Raw genomic sequence first — 20,410 nt, 5'->3', positions numbered from 1 at the left:
TTGTTGATGAGCAAACCTAGGTTGGTTCAGGAGCAGCAATGCACTACTGGGAGATAGCTGCTGATTGGTGGCTGCACATATGTATTTTGTCATTGGCTTACCAGATGTATTAAGGTAGTTCCCAGTAGTGCATTGCTGCTTATTTAGCAAAGGAAACAAAGAGAATGAAACAATTGATAATTGAAATAAATTGGAAAGTTGTTGAACAGTGTATGTTTTATTAGAATAATGAATATTTTTTTTTTTACATTTAATATCCCTTTAAAATTAAATTAAATACTAGCTGGAAATGTGTGTCTGTCAGTGCACAACTAATAAAGTTTGCAATATGAACATACAATATTTTATATTATTAAAATGCAAGACAAAGTTAAGTCTTGGCATACTGCTCATAAAAAAAAAATCTATAAATACCAAGAAAAAGAATGAGATTACAGTACACTTTATTTAACCTAAACTATAACTATTTTAAGTGAGCTGAAATCACTTAATATAAGATTTTAATGAACTTGGCCAAAATGGCAAAATTCTCAGAACACCATAGGTGTAAACATGGATTACTATTCGTAACGCACCAATTTACAAGTTGATAGCTGGATACCTTCACTTCAGGTAGGGATGCTGTAGTTCAGAGGGAAAATTCTCCTAATCAAGGATAAAAATGTCTAGAATAGTGCTGGTAACCATACCACAGCACTTACCAGTTCCTGACAAATACAAGATACCACAGAATCAGGTATGGGTGCTGATCTGGTTACAAAGCTTTTAAATACTAACACAAAAATAAATAAAATAAAAGTGGAAAGAACTGTGATGTGTATCTGCTTGTACATGAACATTTTATTAAGCGAAAACTAAATACATTTCTTTCCAAAGATATGGTGAGTCCTTGGCTTCATCAGTTACTGTAGGGAATATCACTCCTGGCCAGCAGGAGGAGGCAAAGAGCACCACAGCAAAGCTGTTAAGTATCACTTTCCTTCCCACAACCCCCAGTCATTCTCTTTGCCTTTGGTGCAAGGAGGAGGTGAAGTTTTGGTGTCTGAAGAAGATTGGATTTATTTCACTTCAATCAAGATTTTATTATTTTGAAAGCCAGAGTAGGTTAAAGGGACATTAAACACAAAATTTTTCTTTCATGAGTCAGATAGAGAATACAAATTTAAACAACATTTCAATTTACTTCTATTATCTGATTTGCTTCATTCTTTAGATATCCTGTGTTGAAGAAATAGCTATGCACATAGGTGAGCCAATCACACGAGGCATCTATGTGCAACCACTAAGCCGCAGCTGCTGAGCCTATCTAGATATGCTTTTCAGCAAAGGATATTAAGAGAATGAAGCACATTAGATAATAGAAGTAAATTAGAAAGTTGTTTAAATTTGCATGCTCTTTCTAACTCATAAAAGAAAAAAAATTGGATTTCATGTCCCTTTAACTCTGATCTTTCCTCTTAAGATTGGGTCTAGCCGTGTTCCACGTTAGTTTCTTCAGTAGGGCAGTAGTGGCTTTTAAGCAGTTAGGAAAAAACGCAGCGAAGCCCACTTCACAAGTTCCTAACATGTTGTTGCCTGCCCTGGTATAGAAAGCCAGAGTAGGTTTACTCTGTTCTTTCTTTTTTCCACCAGTCTCTGTGAGAAGTGGCGTCCTCTCATACCGTGAGAGCTGTCCTCCTGCCGGACAGCTGGATGTGCAGGTAAGTGCCTTTTGTCTTCTGGGGCTAGGAGGCTGGCACTGAAGAGGTTAAGGGCTCTAGGAAAATGCTGCACTTAATGTGGGACATAAAATCCTTCATAGAGATGTTTTTTTACTGGCAATGGGCAGGCGCTGAATATGTATGCGACTATGGAGGAAGGAGTTAGTCCTCTTTTGTGGCTCAGATTCCTTTTCATGTTTTCTTGGATAATTAGTTACACAATCTAGCACTAAGACTAGATTGAGAGGTGCGCCACTAAAATCAAGTGCCAAAACCTATATACCAGATGTGTGAATTACAATGCAATGGAACAATAAGCTCAGTCATAGCACTGGTATAGATTGCAAAAATAATAAAAATAAATAATAAATGTGAATATGAAAATAATAAAAATGATAAATTATAGAAATGCAAATAGTAAATAGTAATACAAATAGTAATGCAAATAATAGTCACAATATGTCGGTTTATGGGCTGTACAGTCTCTGATACATATGTTCTTAGTTGAGTGCACAAGACGCTATGTAAGATGATGCTGCTCTCTCAATAGATGAGGAAGAGAATCGCATACAATGTCCTATAAAACAAGAAGAGGCGCCAAATGGTGTGATAACTTAAAGACTACGATGTGAGAAGTACAAATGGGTACTCACAAGAGACGTTGCACATCCAGTGCAATAACTAGCGAACTGAGGCTTCAGAGCCGCTCAGCTGACAGCTCTGAAGCCTCGGTCCGCTAGTTATTGCACTGGATGTGCAACGCCTCTTGTGAGTACCCATTTGCACTTCTCACTTCTTACATCGTACTCTTTACATTCTCGCACCATTTGGCCCTCCTTGTCTTATAGGACATTGTATGCGATAATTAGAGTTAGATGTTCCTACCCTAATTATTTGGATATTGGACATTGTGTTTCTTAGGGGTTAATCTCCCTTTTTCCTTAAATGTACCTTTGTTTTCACGTTAAATTAGCAGAGGCTCTGTGGTACAGATAGCGGTTAAGCGTTTTTTGAGGCTTTTTAATTAGCTTCCAGGTCCTTATGTGTGTCCGTTAGGAGAGTTTGATATTGAATATGTGGCGCCATTCATATGGACATCTAAGAAGTAATACCGTTCTTGGTAGCGGAGCGGTGTTACTATAATTTACTTGTGCCCTGCTAGAACAGAAACCTCAGTGTATGCTGTCATTTTCTTTACAATCATAAGAAGCGGACAGTACAGAATTTTTTTGGCTTGAAGCGTTCTTTTCTCTGCAGATCATGGCCCCGACTCCTTCTCTGAGAAGTGGAGCGGCGCATTTTTAGCTCTGTTTGAGCGGCTGCGTGATTAGCTTCATTGTATCTGATGCAAAGGAGGAATTGCTATGTCAAATGAGTGCAATGTGTGCAGTATTGAAACAGTATTAAACAGCTATGTTTCTGATCCTCTTGTGTGTGCAGTCTTAAAACCTTTAGTTAAGATTTTTAAGATATTCAGTGTTCTCCACTGTTGTAAATATGTCCAGGGCCCTAGTACACTGTTCCTAAGACATAAATGTTTGACTCGTGAGGATCAAATTGTTTTTAGAAGCATATCTCTCACGTTCATAAATAATTCTTCTGAAAGAATTATTCTATTGTTGAGCCTCATGTCACTTAGGACTTATTTTAGCCAGAGTATTTGCATATGCAATTTCTATGCTGCAGTTTTCACCTAACTATTGAAAGTAAAGATAGGTGTTGCTTCTGAGCCTCATGCCTCCCAGGATGATGCTGTTCAGGCAATGCCACAGTTTTCTCCTTAAAGTCTTTATGGCGTCACATACAGTGCCCCGCTGTTCCTCTCAATCTCCTGGAGGAGTGTTTTGCCTGCAGATTTTGCAGCTCGGGTATTCTCTGCGATATCCTCGGCTTTATCTGCCTTTCCTTTCCTACAGGGAAAACGCAAGAGGACATTTAAAGATTCAGATAGTAAGGTTTCTGCTCCACTTTCTACTACAAAGGTTGCTATCCTTCATGAGGCTGATGAGGTGCATGCGCTAGTAGCTTCTGAGGGTGATATCTCCGGTTCGGTCAGTATAATCTCTTCATCTGATGCTGAAGTGGTCTCCTTCAGATGTATGCCTGAACACGTTGTGTACTGTTAAAGGTGGTTTTGGCTATTTGGGCGACATCGATGCCCTGTCGCTGTCAACCTTTTGAAAGTTTTTTTGTAAACTTTATAATTTCTATAATGTTCCTTCCTAGGAGGAAGTGTTTCTTGACGTGCCTGGGATTTTTTCACAGGAATAGGAGAAGCTAGGGATACCTTCTCCCTGTCTCCCATCCTTTAAAGGATTTTCCTGTCGCTGACTCCATAAAATGCACGGTGCCCTAAGTAGAAGGGAGCTTTTCTACGAGGCTCAAAAGAACTTCGATCCATATGGAGGGTAGCTGCTATTTTTTTGTATCCATGGATAAGATGCTGGAGGTTTAATTGTTCATTTAGAGCAAATTCTTAATGGTACAGCCTAGGTTTTATAGTTCTGCAGTTGCAGGTTCAATATTTTGTTTCCTCCAAATCCACGCTTCTGATGTTTCCTTTCAAGGATGAGACCTTGTTTGGACTTGGTCTGGCAGAATTATCCTCTGATTTTACGGGGGTGGGGGGGTCAGGAGCTTCCTCTCTGGGAGTGATAGTTCCAGTCCCAGTCTGGGAACAGCATCTAGGTATTTACCTATTTAGGTTGCTCAGGTTATGACCTTCAAAGTAGTATCCATTCTCCTTTGGTTCAAGAAGTCCTGTTCATAACAAACATAAACCTTAAGGATGTGAATTTATTGTTCCCATGATTCGGGATCTTCTCAAGTTTGAGTTTCGTTATCCTAGAAAGACTTTTAGGTCTTGGGGTTATGCAAGGGTGCTTTTCTGGACAATATATTTTTCAGTAGTCGTCCTTCCTTCGAGCAACTCTTTCAAGAGATCTTGTCCTATTTACTTTCCCATGGATGGGAAATAAATATGGAGAAGAGTTTCCTTGTTCCATCTACAAGGGTGATTTATTGAGAACCTTAATTGATTCTCTATCAAATATGGGCGATGGCAGGGAGGCTGAGGAAACATAGGAGAAAATCAGGGAATTTATTCCTTTTCCTCTCTCTGCAGTCTACTGTCCGGCCAACAGGAAGCTAGTGGTTCGGTAGATGGCTTAGCCATCTTGCAACAGAAGGCTGGGAGTTTGGTTCTAGATGCAGTTGATTTTACCTTCACTTTTCAGTGACTCAATGTATGGAGGGTTATTGGTCTGATGGTTTCCATGGACATCATTCCCATTGCTTTTCTCCATAAAAGGGAAAACACTCAGATACTCCTGAAAAACCACTATGGAAGACTGATCTAGATCTCTCTGAGCCAGATCAGTCTCAGGGCGTGTGTTTCTGGAGAGATTCCTGGGTGATGTGACTTCGGACGCCAGCCTGCTGGGCTGGGAAGCAGTCTGGGACTTGTCTAAGATGCAGGGATTATGGACTCGGAAGTGTCTGCTCTCCTCTTTAACATCTCGGAGTTGAGAGCGATTTGCAATGCTTTGATAGCTTGGCCTGAGTCGTCCTTAGCTTGATTCCAATTGGACAATATCATCCCAATGGTTTTCATCAACCACCTGGGAGGAACTCAGTTACTTTGCCATAGAGGAGGTGATTTTGGATTGTTCAGTGAGTGGAAGCTCACAATTGCGGTCTGTCTTTCACTTTCCAAGGGTGGACAATTGGGAATCGGATTTCTGAACATAGAAGAACACAGAGGCGCCACCATGGCCCAGTACCACCAAAACAAAGAAATAAATATATAGAAGGCACTATATATACTCACAAACGTCAAGCACCCAGGTGGTGCTAGTGGGGCAGGCTGAAACTTCACAGTAGTTCAGCTCACTGATATACCTCCAAATAGATCCAGTCGGTGTTCCTTGAGAGCCTAAGATCCTATGCCTAGAAAAGAGAGAGGCAAACCAACATGGCCTAGTATTGTTTGAGCCCAGGGAGAATATAGCCCTAATGGGTATACTCACAGGAAACAAAGCACCTCCAGGTGCAATATCAGCAAGCTGGAACCATAAGTCGCCCAGTAGACAAACCACGGCAAGTGATCCTCCGCTTCCAGTAGTATAACGGTGGATAGGAGAGGGGTGTATGAAACCCCACAACAGGTTATTAGGTCAAAAATACCACACCAGCAAGTGTATATAAAAGTAAAAATCTTTAATAACACAGCGACGCGTTTCTCAGCCGCCTATGGGCTGTTTCATCAGGCTATAATAAAACATTAAAAAATACACTTGCTATATACTAAATTAAAAAACTAAAACATTATCTGATTGGACAATCAATTAAAATTCAACCAATGTGTGATCTTTCTCAATCAATTACTATGGTAACAATTTAGTTAGTATTCGGGTGGGTAGGTGTGGCCAGGTGTGCACCTAATTAGCAAACTGACACTCCACCTAGCTTGCAACCCCTGTTGCTAATTGTTGCCATAGTGACCACCTAACAGTGCAAACACAATATAAGTTTATCTAATGACAGTACATACACATTAAAAGTTTATCTCATACACATAACACATTTACATTTGATTAGCACAAAGGAATAATGACAAGTACTCAGTAGTTCATTTGGTGCCCATCTCCAGAGTTGTACTTATGAGAGGTCAAAGCGCAACCGGAAGGTAGTCCGGAGCTCATATGTGATCTATAAGTGCCTTACCGGCCTGATATTAATAGTATCACCAGCCCCATATGAGAACCTTTGTTGGATTCAATATGTGAAAGTATATTGAATCTATGTATAGGAGTGGTGATCAATGTATAGTGGGCTGTGTGCAAACATAGAGCTGTCATTATGAAATTCTGCGTGTCTTAGCGTAAAAGCCTTCTTAACATGAATACCTTATTGTCAATGTAATTCTTTCATATCGATCTGTTGTGCCAAAAGGCATCTGTTTACCCAATTGCTAGATCCTACTCGATGTTTGTGGATGACCCCAGACGCCTTCGGATGCGTCTCACTCTCTAACTATGTGATGTTACTTTGTTTAAAAATATCGGAGCTATTCTCCAATCGTTCTGGTGGCTCTAAGAGGAGTGTAAATCCGCTCCAATGAGAATGCTTGTTGTGGGCGGGATAAGCACCTGATCGAGTCCTATTCCTTTTGAATTAACATACATGTTAGCCCCAGAAATGGGAGCGCGAATGAGAGCACTCTTCATCACGCCCTTACGGCACACCTCCCATTTACTCTACTACTATTAGTCTGAGGGCTTGTGAGGCATGTTTACCTACCCTATAGAGCCTTTGCAGTAAGCCAGGACAATATTGGTCCTGACCTCGTTATAAGGTGCCTATATCGTGTTGAACGCACAGGGATATGTGTCTTGTAACTGAAATAAAAAATAAAAATAATAAGAAGTGAATAATAATAAAAAAATATATTGCTAGCGGAACCCTGACATTTGGGACAATCTGTCGTTGTATGTTGTATCGTGCAAACGATCGGAGGGAGGGGGGGTGGGGGATATAACAAACAAGGGAACTATTTATTAATGGCCCAGAGATACATGATGCTGTTATATCTCGTTACAATGTACCCTAATGGGCTGAACCCACTGTACTAATATAATAGTGATGGTGATAATATAGACGGAAGTGATAATAAACCTATTTTATTTTGTGTACTTCTTAGTGAGAACAAATAGTGAGTGGGATTCTAATGTGTAATAGATGTGCTAGTGACCCAGTGGTGTTTAACCAGTGTAAACTGATATTTTTATCTATATAATGTATATATATATACCTTGACTTAAATAAATTATAATAAGTGGACTGTGATAATCTAATATTGTAGGTAGTGCAGTGTCGGTCAGTCTAATGTAATACAGTAGTGGTGCTGTGCCAGTAAGTGACTTTTTAGTTAATATAGATTAGATGATGCCTCCAATGTTACCCATAGATAAATCACTATAAGCTATTAGTGGAAACATTATTATACAATACTTGTAATACGTGAGTATAAGTGGTGTGTCATTGTAACTAACAGTGTGTCTAGAAAATAGAATAATGGGTAAAAGATGGGATAGATTGTTTAACTGATGATGAAAACTCATATGGTGCTTGTGGTGGTCTAATCATATAAATGAATGAAGGAATGTGTAAGTGTATAATATAATAAAATATGTTAGGGGTGTGAGAGTTAACTGACATCTATGTACAGGGAATTGACAATTTGTGAGTCAATATTTAGCTAGCCTTGGGTAATGGCAGCTATTACATTATCAAGCCTACGACCTATTGGTAACTAAAGAAACCGATCTCACAATTCATCATTAGGGGAGAACACTAGTGGACAGGATGGAGGGGGAGAGGGAGAGTGGGGTATGATAATCCCATCCCCTAGCACCATAAATTGTTCGGTCATCAGAATGCCGCCATGTCAAGGTTCTCATTAAGACCATCTGGCTGTAGAGTTTGTAATTTTTTAATCCAGAAGGTCTCTCTTTTTCTGAGAGTAAGGAAGGAGTTAGGGAATGATCTAGAAATCGCCTCAATAGGTATGATGCTCATAGGGTTCTTTTGTTTTTTATGATACATTAGACAGTGTCTAGATACACTGTGGGACTTGGAATGCTTTTTGATATTATAGGCATGTTCCCCCCATCTTTTTTTGATTTTACGACAGGTACGTCCAACATATTGGACCCCACATTTACAATTCAGGAGGTATATGACGAAAGATGTTTCACATGTCAAAAGTCCTTTAATGTTAAATGACTCCCCCGTAGTGTGTGATGTAAAAGTGGTAGCCTTATGGGATATGAAGCTGCACATCCCACAGCGTTTCCTACAACATTTGGATATTCTGTTTTTAGGAGTGACAGAACTTCCGGGGATTACTTCCCCCCATGGGTTAGTGAGCCCACCGTTAGTGGAGGTGTGCTTGTCCCTGACAACCTTGCTAGGGGCTAGCACATTTTTTAGAGTAGGTGCTCTCCTAAACACCACTTTTGGCTTGGTTCCTATAATTTCCTTGAGCGTGGGGTCATTTCTTAGAACTGACCAATGTTTGTTCAGAATTTTAGTAATCTGATGATGGTTAGAGTTATATTTAGTGATGAATAAAGGCGGGTTGCTTTCTTTGAATGCTTCTTGATGTCTGTGTTTCTTAATGAAATAACCTGACCTATCCTCGTTCCTTACCCTGAGAGTTTCACGATTTATCAGGTCCTGTGGATAACCTTTCTCAAGAAACCTTTCGCCAATTATTGTGGCTTGTGAGTCATAATCCTCCAAAGTGGAACAATTTCTTCTAATTCTCCTAAATTGTCCATATGGGACATTGTTCTTCCAGCACTTGTAGTGATTGCTCTCATAATGGAGAAAGCTATTGCAATCAACAGTTTTGAAGAAAGTTCTTGAGGGGACCTTACCATCTGGTGTCTTCCCCAGAACAAGATCTAAAAATTCAATTTCCTCTTTTTTTATATTATGGGTAAAAGAAATCCCAAAAGTGTTATTGTTCAAGTGATCTATAAATCCCCTAATGTCCTCTTCTGACCCTTTGAAAATGAATAGCAAATCATCAATATAGCGGCCATAGAACACCAGGTTCGCTCCAAAATGGGTATCGTAAATGTAAGTTTGTTCGAAGCAACCCATGAACAGGTTTGCAAAGCTAGGAGCGAACCTGGTGCCCATGGCCGTTCCCTTGATTTGAAGATAATATCTACTTTGATATAAAAAGTAGTTGTGCTTGAGAATGAAGTTAATCAGTTGAATAATGAAGTCTATTTGTTGTGCAGGCATGTACATATCTTGTTCCAAAAAGGACCTCACTGCTCTAGGGCCTATTTCATGTTCAATATTTGAGTAAAGGGCTCCTACGTCACAAGTCACCCACCAACAATGTTCATTAAGACTGACTTCTTCTAATTTAGTCAATAGATCAGTAGAATCCCTAATATAGGAAGGAAGAGTAATCACGAATTTTTGCAAAAATTGGTCTATATAAGCTGATAGTGAGTCGGTGAGGCTCCCTATCCCTGCAATAATAGGCCTGCCTTGAGGTTTTATAGGGTCCTTGTGGACTTTGGGCAGGTGATAGTAAAAAGCAGTGCAGGGATATTTAGGGAGACAATAGTCTCTTTCATTTTTGGACATAATACCCATATTGACACCCTTCTGTAGAATGTTGTTTAATTGTTCAAAAAAGATGGGGGTGGGGTCCCCACAAAGGATATTATAATATTCTTTGTTGTTTAATATTCGATTCGCCTCCAGTAGGTAGTCTTGCATATCTTGCAAGACTATGCCCCCCCCCTTGTCTGCCTGTCTGATCACCAAGTCGGATCTGTTCATAAGCCTGGCGAGAGCTTTTCTTTCATTTGGATTGAGGTTGTTTTTGTACCTTAACTTTTTTTGTTTTTTGGCCAATTTGTCTAAGTCTTCCAACACCAGGTTAGCAAATATTTCAATATGATTGCCATTGTTCCTAGGTGGAATGAAGGTAGATTTGGGCCTAAGGTTAGTATGAATATACTCATCAAATAGATCCTCCATAAGTATATGGGGTTCATAGGTAATCAAACCTTCATTAAGATGGGAGTCCATTAGGTCTGTTGTGATGGGTCTGAGGTTATCATTCTTGATTTTTTTGTCTGCAAAATATTTCTGCAAAGCTAATTTCCTGATATAACTATTAACATCGACAAAGACTTCATAGACCTTAAATTGATTAGAAGGGCTGAAAGACAGACCTCTGCCCAAGACTCTGATTTCGTCTTCTGTGAGGACATGTGATGATAAGTTAAAAATACCTTTTTTGAGCCTTTCTAATTTCTCCTTTTTGCGGGCGATGGATTTGCCTCTTGTTCCTCGTTTCCGAATGGTCTTTTTAGCCTTTGTGAAAGGGGTGGTCCCAAAGGCCCTTGCCAAACTGGGGGGTCCCTCGGATAATGATCCACCCCTAAAAAAGAAACTTGTGAATTGGTATTAGTACCATTGGCATTGTTAGCATCACCCATATTCTGCAATGCCTGATATCTGTTGGGATGTTCATAATTGTGTTGTACTCTTTGATCGGTGTCATGGGGCTCTATATTGGAATTAGGGCCTCTTTTGTCAAAGTGCATAGTAGACATGGAAGTGTTGTAATTGATAGTGCCATTATGTGTATTATTAATCCTATTGTGAGGGTGATAAGTAGAAGTATTGGACTCTCTATTTCTATGATTGTACTGTTCACCAGACTCACTATTCCTATCCTTATATTGTTCATTATATGAACTGGTGCGATGATATGAGGATGATTGTGGTGTATGAGGCCTATTGGAAAAGTGAGGTTTGGCAGGGATATGTTCCCTATTCCTATAGTTAGGTTGGTGATGGGATTGGTTGTTATAACTTTGATTAGTGTGTGGTGAGAAATTAGTTGCTAAATTCGTTCTATAGTCAGTTTGTGGTCCCCCGCCATGTGAATAGTGTGGGGGAGCAGAACGGTTCTTGTAAGCTACTGTTTGCCAGCCCCCACTAGAATTGAATCTATTGGAATTTGTAGTGTTGGCATTGACATTGAACCTGGGCGTTCTATTGTTCCGATTGTAAGTATATACTTCCCCTTTAGAATAATCCTCATTATCCCTCTCCATTTTTTTATTTTTGTTGGAAATAATTATATGTTGATATTCATCAGCTTTATCGTATGTTTCCTTTCTCAGGTTCTCATAAAGGGGAGATGATTTGTATATATCAATATCTTTTTGTAGTTGATCAATCTCAGACCCCACTTCGTCAACAAGTGTTTGTCTGTGCTTGATCAATATATCAATTAGTGTCATGGAGCAAGTGTTAAGAGCATTTTCCCAATCCTTAAGTACCTCTTCATTGTTTTTGAATGAACAGTTTTTGAACATCCTAAGTCCCCTAGGTATTTGATTTTTGTTTTTATATTTCTTAAGGGTATCCAAATCCCACCAATGTCTATGTTCCGTTTTCAATAGGGTTTCAAGTTTGTTAAAGGAGGATTGCAGAGACATTGGAGGGTTGGATGGGTCAGTACCAATATGTTCTGAGGTAGCCCTCCTGTTGGCTCGCTCAGATGAGGATAACATATTGGGATGTACAATTCTGATAGTGACCCACTAGGATAATAAATATATATAATATATATGTGTGAGATATAAAAGATGCAGCAATCCCTAATGTTGACCTATAACAAATTATAATGTGGGGAGTGGTATACACAAATGCACACCACACCCTTTAGGGTGCGCCTCCCAATTGCCAAAGAATCAGATAGGTAAATAGTCTAGAACCTAGACATAAAACAATACACACAGTAACACAGGATAAAACAACAGAACAGTGAACTATACAGTAGGTATAGGTATGTTAATGTCCATTCATCAATCAAGTCCCACTATCTGGCGGCAGCACTCTGTCAAAGGATGGTCGTCCTGATGGTTAGATACTGCAAATAGAAGAACACAGAGGCGCCACCATGGCCCAGTACCACCAAAACAAAGAAATAAATATATAGAAGGCACTATATATACTCACAAACGTCAAGCACCCAGGTGGTGCTAGTGGGGCAGGCTGAAACTTCACAGTAGTTCAGCTCACTGATATACCTCCAAATAGATCCAGTCGGTGTTCCTTGAGAGCCTAAGATCCTATGCCTAGAAAAGAGAGAGGCAAACCAACATGGCCTAGTATTGTTTGAGCCCAGGGAGAATATAGCCCTAATGGGTATACTCACAGGAAACAAAGCACCTCCAGGTGCAATATCAGCAAGCTGGAACCATAAGTCGCCCAGTAGACAAACCACGGCAAGTGATCCTCCGCTTCCAGTAGTATAACGGTGGATAGGAGAGGGGTGTATGAAACCCCACAACAGGTTATTAGGTCAAAAATACCACACCAGCAAGTGTATATAAAAGTAAAAATCTTTAATAACACAGCGACGCGTTTCTCAGCCGCCTATGGGCTGTTTCATCAGGCTATAATAAAACATTAAAAAATACACTTGCTATATACTAAATTAAAAAACTAAAACATTATCTGATTGGACAATCAATTAAAATTCAACCAATGTGTGATCTTTCTCAATCAATTACTATGGTAACAATTTAGTTAGTATTCGGGTGGGTAGGTGTGGCCAGGTGTGCACCTAATTAGCAAACTGACACTCCACCTAGCTTGCAACCCCTGTTGCTAATTGTTGCCACATCACATAGTTAGAGAGTGAGACGCATCCGAAGGCGTCTGGGGTCATCCACAAACATCGAGTAGGATCTAGCAATTGGGTAAACAGATGCCTTTTGGCACAACAGATCGATATGAAAGAATTACATTGACAATAAGGTATTCATGTTAAGAAGGCTTTTACGCTAAGACACGCAGAATTTCATAATGACAGCTCTATGTTTGCACACAGCCCACTATACATTGATCACCACTCCTATACATAGATTCAATATACTTTCACATATTGAATCCAACAAAGGTTCTCATATGGGGCTGGTGATACTATTAATATCAGGCCGGTAAGGCACTTATAGATCACATATGAGCTCCGGACTACCTTCCGGTTGCGCTTTGACCTCTCATAAGTACAACTCTGGAGATGGGCACCAAATGAACTACTGAGTACTTGTCATTATTCCTTTGTGCTAATCAAATGTAAATGTGTTATGTGTATGAGATAAACTTTTAATGTGTATGTACTGTCATTAGATAAACTTATATTGTGTTTGCACTGTTAGGTGGTCACTATGGCAACAATTAGCAACAGGGGTTGCAAGCTAGGTGGAGTGTCAGTTTGCTAATTAGGTGCACACCTGGCCACACCTACCCACCCGAATACTAACTAAATTGTTACCATAGTAATTGATTGAGAAAGATCACACATTGGTTGAATTTTAATTGATTGTCCAATCAGATAATGTTTTAGTTTTTTAATTTAGTATATAGCAAGTGTATTTTTTAATGTTTTATTATAGCCTGATGAAACAGCCCATAGGCGGCTGAGAAACGCGTCGCTGTGTTATTAAAGATTTTTACTTTTATATACACTTGCTGGTGTGGTATTTTTGACCTAATAACCTGTTGTGGGGTTTCATACACCCCTCTCCTATCCACCGTTATACTACTGGAAGCGGAGGATCACTTGCCGTGGTTTGTCTACTGGGCGACTTATGGTTCCAGCTTGCTGATATTGCACCTGGAGGTGCTTTGTTTCCTGTGAGTATACCCATTAGGGCTATATTCTCCCTGGGCTCAAACAATACTAGGCCATGTTGGTTTGCCTCTCTCTTTTCTAGGCATAGGATCTTAGGCTCTCAAGGAACACCGACTGGATCTATTTGGAGGTATATCAGTGAGCTGAACTACTGTGAAGTTTCAGCCTGCCCCACTAGCACCACCTGGGTGCTTGACGTTTGTGAGTATATATAGTGCCTTCTATATATTTATTTCTTTGTTTTGGTGGTACTGGGCCATGGTGGCGCCTCTGTGTTCTTCTATTTGCAGTATCTAACCATCAGGACGACCATCCTTTGACAGAGTGCTGCCGCCAGATAGTGGGACTTGATTGATGAATGGACATTAACATACCTATACCTACTGTATAGTTCACTGTTCTGTTGTTTTATCCTGTGTTACTGTGTGTATTGTTTTATGTCTAGGTTCTAGACTATTTACCTATCTGATTCTTTGGCAATTGGGAGGCGCACCCTAAAGGGTGTGGTGTGCATTTGTGTATACCACTCCCCACATTATACGGATTTCTGAACAGACTGATATTTCCTCCCGGGGAGTGGGCTCTTCATCCGGAGCTGTTCTCTAGGTACACCCTCAAATGAGGGGTTCCGGAGTTGGCTTCTGAGGGCATTTTGGCAGAATGCCAAGCTTCCAAGATTAGGTTCAAGGTCAAGAGATCCTCAGGCCACTCTGGTAGATGCTCTCTGAGGAAGGACCTTCTGATTCAGGGTCCCTTCCTTCATCCAAATCTTGTTTCTCTGAAACTGACTGACTGCTTGGAGATTGAACGCTTATTTTGTCTACGACCATGATTCAGGTTTGCATGTTAGTTGCTAGAAAGATTTACCATAAGATATGGCGTAAATCTTTATTGGTGTAAATCCATGGTTACTCTGGGAGTAGGGTCAGGTTTCCTAGGATTTTGTCTTTTCTCCAGGAAGGTCTGGAGAAGGTACCCTGAAGGATCAGATTTCTTCATTATCTATTTAGCTACATAAGTGTCTGGCGGACGTGCCAGATGTGTACTCTTTGTCAGGCCCTGGTCCGAATCATACCTGTGTTGAAGTCTGTTGCTCCTCCGTGGAGCTTTAACCTTGTTCTCAAAGTTTTGCAGCGGGCTTCGTTTGAGCCTTTTTCATTCCATAGATATTGTTATCTTGGAAATTTTTGTTTATGGCTATCTCTTCTGCTCGGAGTGTTAGACATCTCAAATTTGCAGTGTTATTCTCCTTATCTTTCAGGCCGATAAGGCGGTTCTTCGTACTAAGTTAAGGTTTCTTTCTTAAAGTGGTTTCGGACAGAAATATTAATGAGGAATTTGTTGTTCCTTCTCTATGTCCTAGCTCTTTATGAGAAAAAGGACGTTTGTTGCACACCTTGGATGTTTGTGCTTTAAAATTTTATTTACAGGCAACTAGGATTTTCGCTAGTCTTCTGTCCTGTTTGTTTTTGTTTCTCTGAGAAACATAAAGGTCAGATAGCTTTTGCTACTTTTTATTCTCTGATTGAGAAGTATAATTTGTTTGCTTATGAGACTGCTGGTCAGCAGCCGCCTGAGGGAATTACGGCTCATTCCATGAGAGCGATCTCCTCTTCTTGGGTTTACAAATTAAGTTTCTGTGGAACAGATTTGCAGGGCTGCAACTTGGTCCTCTTGCATACTTTTTCCAAATTTTCCAATTTTTTTTTTTGCCTCAGCTGAGGATTCTTTTGGGAGAGAGGTTATTAAAGTGGTGGTGCCTTCTGTTTAGGTTACCTGTCTTGTCCCTCCCTGTTCATCTGTGTCCTCTAGCTTGGGTATTGATTCCCAACAGTAATTGATGAAGCCATGGACTCACCATATCTTAGGAAAGAAAACAAGATTTATGCTTACCTGATAAATCTATTTCTTTCCGGATATGGTGAGTCCATAGCCTTTTATTTCAAGACAGTTATTTTTTTTGTCTAAACCTCAGGCCCCTCTACACCTTGTGTTACTCCTTTTTTTTTTTTTTCTCTCTCCTTTCCCTTCGGTCAAATGACTGGGGGTTGTGGGAAGGGAAGTGATACTTAACAGCTTTGTTGTGGTGCTCTTTGCCTCCTCCTGCTGGCCAGGAGTGATATTCCCAACAGTAATTGATGAAGCCGTGGACTCGCCATATCTGGAAAGAAATAGATTTATCAGGTAAGCATAAATGTTGTTTTTATGTGCGCTAGTTAAAATTCTTAACAACCAATTAAACTCGGCTATTTAAACACTGTGCTATATTAGGATAATCCAAAAATGCATCAATATTATGAAGCCAGTTCAAATTCTGCATATATTATGGTAAAACATGTGGAATGCAAGCCCTCACAGCATATGTGTGTACGCTAACACTAATTTTTAATCATTTTTGCAATAAGCTTCCATTAGAAAAAATGCTCCTGGTAAAACTGAAATGCACCCACACAGATTTCAGTTTTGACTGCTATCCCTTTAAAGGGACATTCTTCTCCTATGCTAAATCACTTGAAAGTGGTGCAGCATAACTGTAAAAAGCTGACCTGAAAATATCACCGGAACATCTCTATGTAAAAAGGGAAGATATTTTACCTCAAAATGTCTTTAGCTTGCAAGATAATTCAGTTGCTGTCCAGGTACAAATTGAAAAAAAAATAGCCCATCAGCAGTGCTGAGGTCATGCTTTGCTTTGATCTCATGAGATTTCACCATAATCTTGTGAGATTACATAGTAAACTTCCTTAAACTGAATAGGAAAATAACATAACACTGCTTGCGCATGCCAGGTGCACACTCCCTTGCAAGTCCTGGGACTAGCATCCTGATTAGCTGCTTAAAGTCACTTGTTTTTTTTAAAATACCAGATCCACAGCACACGTTCCCACATGAATCTGGAGAATCCAGCTATGAAATTGGTGGGAGATGTGGTATGGAAGTAGCTTGCTCCTTTTTTTTTTTTTTTTTTTGTTTATATGCGGTAATGTTCATATAGAGTCAATGACTTTGCCTTTTGTTAACGTTGTGTATATTAGCTGTATTATGGGAACTATTAGCAATTTAGTTAAAGAACATTTGTTTAGTTTAACTCTTACATCACAGGATTTTCACTAATTTATAATAACACAATTCTAATTATAATAATGGTTTATTCAGTACATAAACACCTAAAATTGCATATTAACAAATTTTACATTTTGTTTGTTTAATTTTTCAATTTTTTTCTCTTTTAGTTCCTCTGGTTCGGAATATGGAGTCTCGGATCATGATTCCACTGAAAATCTCTCCCCTCCAATGACACCAACTCCCTTATTTTCGATTGAGACTCGGTTCTTGGTTTTAGTAATTTGACCAAATTGTGTTCAGACGATTCCCTCTAGTGTGACATAAAGACTGGAGCAGATATTGCTGCTTGACAACTGAATATTATTGCAGTATTTGTAGTGTAGAGACATGATTGCCACAATCCATGCTTAATCAACATTACTTTTGTGTTTTTTTCTTTTTTGTGTTTTGCATCTTGCTTTGCTCTTCTAGTTCTGTTTTGTTCAATGTACATATTTAATGTGGGTAGAAACATGAGGGAATATACTCTGCACAAACTGGATATATAATTTTCCTCCTGTCTTCTTACCCAGAATTCCCTTTTTTTTTAACTGGATATATAATTTTCCTCCTGTCTTCTTACCCAGAATTCCCTTTTTTTTTTTCTTTCGAATCTTGCATTTTGTTTGTGTTTCTTGTTAAAAAAAATGTGCAATGCCTTTAGCTACAATTTCTAATTTAATCTTGGCCTTTCAGATATTCCCATCTCCTAACTTTACATTTTCAGTTCTGCAAGTTTCTCTTTATAGTATCACACTGTTACTTCATTTTTTATGTTCTCGTCTCTGCCTTTGTACTTTAGTGTCTCTTTGCTGGCAATACTATTTTTTTTTTTTTTTATGTGAATTTTTTTTTTTTTTAATTATTTTTTTATTAATCTTTATTGAATGAAAAATACAAAAATAAGACACATCATACAATTCTCAGAGGTATGTCCATATGTCCAGGCTTATTATGATAAACAAGATCCGGATCCTTTCTCTACTCCTGTCGAAAACTACTGTGTGAGGCCTAGTCATGCATTGCTCATGCTTTTGACAGAAAATGTATTAAAGAAGCAGCAAATTTATTTATAGGATCTGTTTTTTGCAGGTCATTTCATTGATAGCCAATCATTTCTGATTAGAGAATATGAAATTATTACACTCAGGGAAAAGGATCAATCAGTTTCTAGAGATTCTTAACTTTATACTGTGAGCCAAGATTTGGAAAAAGGCCCCTACTCTATTTGCAACTCTTGTGTGCTGCCAAGTGGGTGCTGAATGCACTAAAATACAATACTAATATCATCTTCTGCTTTGCTCTTATATGTGACAATGTAAATATGGAAGTAAAAGAAATGGTTAAACTATGAGACTTGACTTTGTCTTGCCCTGCACCATCATTAAATGACAGTATTGTATGTGTTTACTGTAAACCAATATATAATTTTTTTGCATGACTCCTACTATCCACAGCAGTGTTTATGGTGTCCCGAGGACAGATTTATAACCTAATCCTTTAGTTTTTCCATAACCATTAAGACTCTTACCGTTTAGCACCTGTTCATCTTAAAGCAAGCACACAATTGTCACCACAGCACAGTGACCCTAATTTTATTCCACATATTTCAGTAATAAAATACAAGTGTAGCCTAGTCTTGATGATAAAACGCACGTTGCTTTTCATGCTGACACATATATGGGGTTGGACAGCTGCTGTATTTTATCAAAAAAGTTTTTATTCCTAGTATGCAACATCTCACAGCATTATATTGCCAAACCTTAAAGGGACACTGAACCCAAATTTTTTCTTTCATGATTCAGATAGAGCATGCAATTTTAAGCAACTTTCCCATTTACTCCTATTGTCAAATTTTATTCATTCTCCTGGTATCTTTATTTGAAAAGCAAGAATGTAAGTTTAGATGCCGGCCCATTTTTGGTGAACAACCTGGGTTGTTCTTGCTAATTGGTGGATAAATTCAACAACCAATAAAAAAGTGCTGTCCAGAGTCTAAACCAAAAGGAAATTGCTTAGATGCCTTTTTCAAATAAAGATAGCAAGAGAATAAAGAAAAATTGATAATAGGAGTACGGTAAATTAGAAAGTTGCTTAAATTTGCATGCTGTATCTGAATCACGAAAGAAAAAATTTGGGTTCAGTGTCCCTTTAATGGCAACTGGTGTACAAATAAAGGTCCAGCTTAGTTGCGCCATATTCTATGATGCATATGAAAAGCTGCAATTTAAAGGGACATTGCACTTTAAAATGTTATTTGTTGTAATGTGTTCCCAATTATCCATTCTAACTGCTGAAGTGTGTTACGTTTTATAGAAATATCTTTTATTTCATATGAAATAGCTGTTTTTCCCTGTTAAAAGCATTGCTTGCACTAACATTTCCAATACTTGTTGACTATATATAAGCTGTGTTATGCTTGCTTATTGGTTGGCTGAATGTAGTCACCAATAAGCAAGCGTTATCCAGGGTGCTGAACCTAAAATGGTCCGGTTCATAAACCATACATTTCTGCTTTTTAAATAAAGATGGCAAGAGAACGAAGAAAAATTGATAATAGGAGTAAATTAGAAAGGTGCTTAAAATTGCATGCTCTATCTGAATCATTAAAGAAAAAAATTGGATTTAGTATCCTTTAAGGCATGTTGTTTTTTTATCATGGAAAAGTCTATTTAATTTAAAGCTGCTTATTTTAATTGTAAAACTAAGAGGAAGTACATGTTTGTGCAGCAAAGGTTGTGGGTTAAATGTTGCACTGTCTGATAGTGACTCCTACATCTCTATTGGAGGACAGAGACACTACCCACAAGCAGAATTTTTTTTTTTTTTTTTAATCCTAGACATTCAATAAAAATTAATGAGTTTTAAAATACTGTCAGACGCAAAGAAGAAAAAAACATTTAACATCCCTTTTGATTAAAGGGATATTAAACCTAATGTTTTCTTTCATGATTCAGATAGAGCATGCAATTTAGCAACTTTCTAATTTACTTCTATTATCAATTTCTCTTGTTAAGTGTATCCAGTCCACGGATCATCCATTACTTGTGGGATATTCTCCTTCCCAACAGGAAGTTGCAAAAGGATCACCCACAGCAGAGCTGCTATATAGCTCCTCCCCTCACTGCCATATCCAGTCATTCTCTTGCAACTCTCAACTAAGATGGAGGTCGTAAGAGGACTGTGGTGTTTTATACTTAGTTTATTTCTTCAATCAAAAGTTTATTTTTAAATGGTACCGGAGTGTACTGTTTATCTCAGGCAGTATTTAGAAGAAGAATCTGCCTGTGTTTTCTATGATCTTAGCAGAAGTAACTAAGATCCTTTGCTGTTCTCACATATTCTGAGGAGTGAG

At 38.7% G+C, this 20,410-nt stretch overlaps 1 protein-coding gene across 1 annotated transcript in view; it reads left to right on the top strand.

Moving 5' to 3' along the window:
* NIPSNAP1 (nipsnap homolog 1) overlaps positions 1-18,409 on the top strand; it is a 96,185-nt gene extending 77,776 nt beyond the window's left edge. Inside the window, exon 10 of the mRNA XM_053702185.1 lies at positions 17,184-18,409. Within this exon, the coding sequence (XP_053558160.1) occupies positions 17,184-17,248 (65 nt within the window). The 3' untranslated portion in view covers positions 17,249-18,409. The remainder of the gene's footprint in view (positions 1-17,183) is intronic.
* Positions 18,410-20,410: the final 2,001 nt, after the last annotated feature.

The sequence above is a fragment of the Bombina bombina genome, chromosome 2 (assembly GCF_027579735.1).
Source record: "Bombina bombina isolate aBomBom1 chromosome 2, aBomBom1.pri, whole genome shotgun sequence".
NCBI classification, from domain to species: Eukaryota; Metazoa; Chordata; class Amphibia; order Anura; family Bombinatoridae; genus Bombina; species Bombina bombina.
The sequence above is the reverse complement of the archived record's forward strand: the minus strand, read 5'-3'. Positions and strand labels throughout refer to the sequence as shown.